We start from the raw sequence: 7,563 nt of genomic DNA on the forward strand, positions 1-7,563 counted from the left end.
CTCGATTTTTAAAAAGCATGTGTTTTGAGGTCTCCTATATTAAATGGGAGGGTTAGGAATCTATTCCCACTGGCTCTTCAGAGGTTATCTCCTTTGAAAAATCTGTAACTATGCACAACTTGAAGAAGACCCTTGATGGACTAAACCAAATTTCTACTTCAAGAAATCTATTCCTCACTCACCCTTTACAGATATTCTCTTTTCTTTATTCTCAAGTGAGTCCAGGACTCCATGGGGGAATCTAAGCCAACCACACAATTTCATTTTAGAGAAATGACTGCTGTGCATCAGCCATATTCCAGAAGAAGACTCTGCTATCGGTTTATTGGATTCTTCTAGGCTAACTCACTAACACGCTCCCGAAGAACTGTTTTAACTGATAATTAGAACTCAGTTCTCAAGGGGGTAGTGAGAGAGGACTGGCCACAGATGGGGAAGAGGAGATGCAAAAACAAACGCCTTTCTTGGCTACGATCTGTCTTCTTTGAATCTGAGGACAGAGGAAATGAATGTCTTTGGTCTCTCTAATTCAGATCGCTCGAGTTGAGTTAACCACTTCAGAGATTCTGGGATGGCTAACAGCCCCGGGGGGACCCAGCCCCTCCACTACCACCCTATGGAACTAGGGCCTCAATTGACCAGAAGGGCTGAGCTATGGCTATCAGCACGTCAGAAGTCTTCTCCTTCTGGAGAAAATCAGTATTCAAGACAAGAGCCATGAAAGCTCAAGACCTGGGAAGGGGACGGGAAGGTAAAAAGCCCGATAAAATAAATACAAGGAAATAAACCAAAAAGATAGTCATTCTGTAATAGGCAGTTTTGTTAAGTGCACCTTCAGGTCCACAAAAACATTTCAGCTCAGCCCTGTGCAAGGGGAAAGAGCTTTGGCAAACTCTGCATGCCTATGCTACACAGATAATTCCCGTCCTCCCCTCTAACTCACTTGGCTTTGATGAGCTCCAGATGCATGTGACCTCCATTTTCCCCAGACCACCCAAATCCATAACAGCAGCTCCTTCCGTCCCGGGCAGACAGGTTCCCTGCACGCAGCACTGTTCCCCGTAACAACACATGCACAAGTTTCTACCCAGTGCCACGTATGGCTGTGACAGGTGTACCCAGTAGCCAGGCTTTTCAGTTCCGGTCCTGTTTTCTCATCCTCTGACCCATCCATCCCACAGTACAGAGCAGATTATTGCTGTTGACAGAGTGTAGCGCTTCAAGTTCGGGGTGTCCTAGACCTCAAAGTCTAAATAAAAGATCAAGATAATCCCCAGAGATGCGGGCGAGTTTGGTGTTTTCTTTCCCAACTGGAGACTAAGAAGCAGGTAGGAGAGGAAAAGCCAGGATGAGTCAAGGTTCAAGGAAACATCACAGGGAGGACTGAATGCCCTGTGGTTGGACACCGTACAGTCCTTGGCCCCTGTCTCCCTTGGTGTGTGTCACGTCTCTCTTACAGACTCACAGAAGCCGCGCAGGAAAATAAAACTTCCACGTTCTTTCTTTCAAAGGAGTCAGCCAGCCTGGCTGTAACTCTAGTTTCTTGGTTTAGTGCCTCACTGCTCGTTCTAGGCTAGGATGGGAGGTGGGGCGGAGTCACAGGGAACATTTCCAGAAGCAGCAGCGCAGGAATGAAAGGCGTCGAGCAGCAGGCAGCTCCACGCTAAGTGCAGAATGAGGATCCCCGCCTTGGGGCCTTCAAAAAGCTATGAGTGCCTCCCCGTCGGTGGGCGGCTGCTGGCCTCCAGAGGCCCAGGTGATGTGGCTCTCTTTCTGGTAAGCACAGGGTCCCCGCCATTCTGTGGACTGGGTGCCAGGGGCGACAGAAGTTAGATGTTCAGCCTGCGAGGTGACTGCCAGGATGGGAATCTCATAGGAGCATCCTAGGAACTAGCTGAAGGGGTGGGCCGGGAGGGAAGGCCCAGGAGAGCTTACTCTGAACCGACTGTTCCCACATCCACAATGATGCCTGCAAAGATCAGACTGTCAGAGTGGCAAAAATGCTTCTGCAGGCAGAGGAGGAGGATGGAAATACGCCAGGACCGTGAGGCTGGACCCGAGGAAGCCTTGCTTGTCCAGAGTGACCCCTGATAGGAAACAAATTCCCCAAGAGTTTTATACTGGCTTCTGGTAGAAAAGAGGAAAAAACAAGTTCGAGGTTCGTGTCAAGTTCAAAGACGGGTCTCGGGCCCCAGTTTCCATCCCACGTCTGGCTGCCAAAGGGACCGAGTCCAGCGGATGGCCAGAGAGCACCCTCCCGGGTCTCTCCTGTCTGGGGCGCAGGATGGCGCGGTGTCCCCGCAGTGCGAAGTGAGAGAGCGAGGGTGGAAAAAGGAAAAGCGAAATATCTGTGCCCCAGCCTTCCTCCCTTGTGTTACATAACTTCTCAGCTGTGTTAATGGAGGCACTTTCTGCAGTTCGCTGTGGGTACAGGATAAAGGCACTAAGCAACTATTAAATCAATTGGTTGCGTTTCTTCAGGGAGCCTCAGGGGGAGGGCCGAAGTCTCTGCAGACTTCAAATCATGACTGCAAAAAGAAATCAGCTCTGCTTTGGGCGCATACGATGGAGAAACATTTTCATTTACATCTTAAGAATGCACCAAAAAACATGCAGTATTGCACCTTTGTTTGTTTGTTTGTTTTGCTTGTGTTTCTCTTCAGCTAGAAAGAATACTTGTTCTTAGGTGTTGCTATATATACCTTGATAACTTAAGTTTTCCACAGAGCTTCCCTTTAAGGGATGGGCATGTTGGTCCTCTCTCTGCCTACATCTGCACAGAAACCTGACATTTCCCTGAGCAAAGGCAGGAGGATTGACTGAGTGCCCCCCACCCTACCCCCCCCATTGTTTCTTTTGGGCCCCTCAACCCACAAACTTATAATTTTTATTATTTTTTAATGTTTTTACATTAAATTAATCATGCACTAATTAATTCAAGGTACACCTTAATCAAATCGGCCATAATGCTGAATAAGAGAACATGCTGTGAGCTCCAAAAAGTTACTGTTCCCAGCTGACTAACATAGGTACTTAAATACAGTACTTTATTTACTAATAAAAATAGTTAATAAATGAAGGAGTGCACTTTTGGTGAACGCAAATGAAGAAGGATCTATTTTTAGAAGAATCGATTCCAAAGTAAGCTTATCCTCTATTGTCTGAGTTAACGTTCTCGGCATGCGATTGTAAAAGAAATTATGATCAGATTCAAACATGCTTACACTTAGTTTCATTTGTGCTCTGTTGCAATAAGGAGGCTAAGGTTTTACATCCAGTTCTGGAGGCCGGGGTTCAGGGTGCAGGACTGGTGAGAAAAGACCCATTGGGCGCATCTGCAGTTGAGAATCTTAGCAGCACTGCAGATGGATCAATGAATTGCATTCAGTTATCATTTTTTTCTTAGAGAAGAGTTTGAATCGGAAGGAAATGGGGCAGAGGGGGAAATCCCTACAGACCAGGACCAGTATCAGATTTCTAAGGTGCTTGGTGAACCAGTCTTAAGTAATTTTTTTTTCACCTTGGAATATGCAGTTCGGTTGATCAAAATAAAAACATCTGTTCGTTGCCCGTTTCGGCTGGTGTATCATGTTACACATAATACATCTGATGCACCATCTTAAAATGCGCTGTGCAGTTTGCCAAGATTTCATATTGGAGTCCCATGCAAATTTTAATTTTATATTTCTAAGCGATCATCTGATTCTTAGCTAAAAGGAAAAAAAAAATTAAAGAAGCCACCAAGGATTAAAAACGGGGAAGCATATGAACCTTATTTTACCTAGACAAGTTCATGGACTGAGCGATTTTAAACCAGTTTTAGAAAATACACTTTCTTTTCCCATTTTTTAATACAATGAAAATAGTTTCTCTTTTCATGGCTCCTGAAAGCTTCGGGTTTGCCAACCCCCAACATTGGCAATGCAACAATGCATCGACAGTTCAATAGAGCATTCAAAGACTATTTAGTAACGTATCTACAAGGAGTGACCTGGGTCACTGGGGGTTTGGTTTGGTTTGGTGTTTTAAGTCTTTCAAGCTGCTAAGTGGGGGACTTTTTAGTTTCTCTGCTTGGCTTTTTAAACATCAGTCAGTAGCTTGCTCTTATTCACGCAGTTTTGGTTAGCTGCGGTGCAATTGCCAGTTCTGACATTGGCCTGTCTAAAGTGGGCTATGCTATTATTCATATCCTCTTCGATCTCCATGTACTCAGATTTGCTGATGGTGGAGGAGCTGCGCCGACTGAGGTCACTGTCAGAGGCTAAATTAGGGGCGCTGACGTGGAGCAACTGAGCCTGCTCTTCCCCCTCGGTTTCTCGGTGGTAGAAATAGTTGAAATTGGACACAATGACAGGTACGGGCAGGGCAATTGTCAGCACACCGGCGATGGCACACAAGGAGCCCACGATCTTGCCTCCAATTGTCACAGGGTACATGTCACCGTATCCTACGGTGGTCATGGACACCACCGCCCACCAGAAAGCATCGGGGATACTGGAAAAGTGCGACTCAGCTTCTTCCGCCTCGGCAAAGTACACTGCGCTAGAAAACAGTATGACCCCGATGAAGAGGAAAAAGATGAGCAGCCCTAGCTCTCTCATACTGGCTTTGAGGGTCTGGCCCAGGATCTGGAGGCCCTTAGAGTGGCGGGAGAGTTTGAAGATTCTAAAAACCCTTACCAACCGGATGACCCTGAGGATGGCCAGCGACGTGGCCTGCTCGCCCTTCTGGTTCCCCTCCTGCTCAGCTATCTCGGTGCCCAGGGTGATGAAATAGGGGATGATGGCCACGATGTCGATGAAGTTCATGATGTTTTTGAAGAAGTCCGTCTTGCTGGGGCAGGCGAAGAAGCGCACCACCAGCTCGAAGGAGAACCAGATGATGCACAGGGTTTCCACGATGAAGAAAGGGTCCGTGAAGATGTTGGCCTTGTAGACCAGCGTGGTGTTGTCGAGGCGGTGGACGGTGCCCATGAAGTCCTTGTCATCCTTCAACTCGGGCAGCGTCTCCAGGCAAAAGATGACGATGGAGATGAGGATGACCATGACGGAGACGATGGCGATGACCCGGGCGGGCCCCGAGCTCTCGGGGTACTCGAAGAGCAGCCACACCTGGCGCTGGTACTCCTTCTCCGGCAGGGGGCGCTCCTCCTCCTTGATGAAGCCCTCGTCCTCCCGGAACTTCTCCATGGCCTCCTCGCCCAGCTCGTAAAACTTGATCTCTTCGGAGAACATGTCCAGCGGCACGTTGACCGGCCTCCGCAGCCGGCCCCCCGACTGGTAGTAGTAGAGGATGGCGTCGAAGCTGGGCCGGTTGCGGTCGAAGAAGTACTCGTTCCTCAGCGGGTCGAAGTAGCGCATGCGTTTCTTAGGGTTGCCCAGCAGCGTGTTGGGGAACTGCGCCAGCGTCTTGAGCTGCGTCTCGAAGCGCAGCCCGGAGATGTTGATGACCACGCGCTCGCAGCACTCGTGGTCGTCGTGCTCGGCCGCCCGCGGGTAGCTGCCGTCCTGCGGGTGGCCCGGGGCGGCCGAAGCCTCGTCCACGTTCTCTCCCGACATCACCGTCATGGTGGAGGCAGGGGGCAGCGGCGGGAGACCCGGGGCGGGCCCGGGGCGGGGAGGGGCGAGGGAGTCTGGGTGGGGGGGGACCCGCGCGCCCCCCCCACCTGCGTAAGCGGCTCCCCCGCGCTCAGGGGGCGGGGCTTCCGAGCCAGCAGGTGGAGGGATCTGCCACTTGGAGACCGTCTCCACCGCCCCGCCTGTTTCTCCGTTTGGAGTCCCCCTCGCCTGCCGCCCCGGGTGCAGCTTTTCGCCGGGGCGGGGTGGGGACTGGTGTGTGTGTGGGGGGGGGATTGGGGGTGGCGATGGGAGGAGGGTTGGTGTTTCTTCCTGCTCCGAGGTGCCTTAACGCAGCGCCGTTCTAGCGGACCGGGCCACCGCTTGGGGGCCTCCCTTCCCCTCCGCGAGCCCTCCTAGGACCCGGGGCAGAGCCAGCTCGGCAGATGCCCTCGCCTGCCACCCCCTCTGCTTCTCCTCGGCTCTCCCCCCTGCTAGCCCTCTTCGCCTGCCGCCTTCTAAGCTCCCACCGGGGCAATCGATGGACGCTGCAGAGAAATAGAAAGTGATACGGGGGTAGAAGATCAGAAGCGTTCACATGGGACGGACCCACAGACACGGAAGAGCACAGACCTCTAGCTTTTTGAGGAAGCACGAGACTTTTGCTAGGGTTATATCACAGACACGCAGACAGACACACGCAGACACCCGAAATCCAAGTTTGGGGCTCCTCCATCCCACTTTCCCCAATGCCCAACAGCCGATCTGTTTACAACTTCGTTAAACTAGAGATCGGAAAAGCGCCCAGAGACGCTGGCGGAGCTCCAGGTCCAGGCAGCATCCCCGCGCCCCCGGCTCCCCTCACCCGCCGCCCCAAGCCCCACTTCTGCAGACCCGGACCGGGGAACCCCCTACCTGGCCGGCCGGCTTGGCGCAGGGGCGGTGCTGAGTCGGCGGAGAGCCCGAGCGGGAATGCGGCAGGTCGCCTTTGCGGTACCCGGGCGCGAGCCGCGGCCGCCACAGCATCCGAGGGGCGCCGGGGCCACCGCGCCGCCCTCGCACCTCGTCCTGCTCTCCTTCAGTTGGCCACTCGCTTAACTGGGCAGCGACGGCGGAAATGTCCGTTCCCGACCCCCATCCTCGCCCGTGGCCGGCAACCTGGAGACGCCGCTCTCGCTCTCGGGTGCGGGCAATTCCGGAGGCTGCGGGGCGGAAAAGCGAAATGCCACCCTCTCCCGAGCTCTGAAGCGAATGACGATGCGGAGGGCTCTTGCCCCCTCCCAACACCGTGGGAGCCCTTGATTCGATCCCGAAGGAGGCGAGCGAGCAAGGGCCTGGATCTCCGCGCCTCGCAGGTCCCCTCGGCTTCCCGCACCCCGCGCGGACCTCGGCGAGGCTACGCGGCGCGCCGGAAGCCGTTCGGAGCTCCGAGTGGGGCAGGGTGCGTGCGGCTCGGGTCCGCTCGGTCCATTTCTGGGCGCTGCAAGATCAGCAGAAACCTGAGAAAGCGCCCGGAATGCGGAGCAGCGATTGGCCCACCCGGGCGTGGGTTGGGGAGGGCGGGGGAGGGCGGGAGCGAGGAGGTAGGTGGAAAATAGGAGGGGGTGGCTTGGCAGAGGGGGGCTGTCATTCAGTTCCCACCCTTGCCAACACGGCTTTTTCCTTCTCCTGCCAGAAAAGCCGACCGCCAGTTCTCCTTCCCTGTGGTCCACAGCCCCGCACACGCACGGTCCTCGGCCTCGACCTCTCCGGGAATTTCACATTGGAAATGGTCAGGTCCGACGCAATGCAGGCGGTGGTGTTCCTGGCACAACTACTCTGATCGGCTGCCGTTTGTGCAGTCCCACAATAATCCGCTTCTCTGCGCGCTGTCCGGCCGCTCCCGCAGGGGGGCTCTGCAGGGCAGACCCAGCTTGTCCCCGCCGGCCTCGGAGAGATGCGGACTTCGGGTTGGGCTCTGCAGTTGAGGATCCCCCGGGTTTGTTCTCCGTCGCGCTACTGCGAGGCA

General features: G+C 53.7%; 1 protein-coding gene across 1 annotated transcript; it reads right to left on the reverse strand.

Moving 5' to 3' along the window:
- Positions 1-2,005: 2,005 nt before the first annotated feature.
- Positions 2,006-7,068, reverse strand: KCNA1 (potassium voltage-gated channel subfamily A member 1). The gene is made up of 2 exons (XM_082634790.1): positions 6,471-7,068; positions 2,006-6,103 (listed from the first exon to the last, which is right to left on the reverse strand). The coding sequence occupies exon 2, from the start codon at positions 5,565-5,567 to the stop codon at positions 4,080-4,082; it is 1,488 nt and encodes a 495-aa protein (XP_082490916.1). The 5' UTR covers positions 5,568-6,103; positions 6,471-7,068; the 3' UTR covers positions 2,006-4,079.
- Between the last annotated feature and the right edge of the window lie 495 nt (positions 7,069-7,563).

This window comes from Mesoplodon mirus (genome assembly GCF_964341445.2).
Source record: "Mesoplodon mirus genome assembly, chromosome: 11".
Classification (NCBI taxonomy): domain Eukaryota; kingdom Metazoa; phylum Chordata; class Mammalia; order Artiodactyla; family Ziphiidae; genus Mesoplodon; species Mesoplodon mirus.

Coding starts and splice junctions, on each gene's coding strand:
- KCNA1 (XM_082634790.1), bottom strand. CDS start 5,567: ATGACGGTGATGTCGGGAGAGAACGTGGACGAGGCTTCGGCCGCCCCG.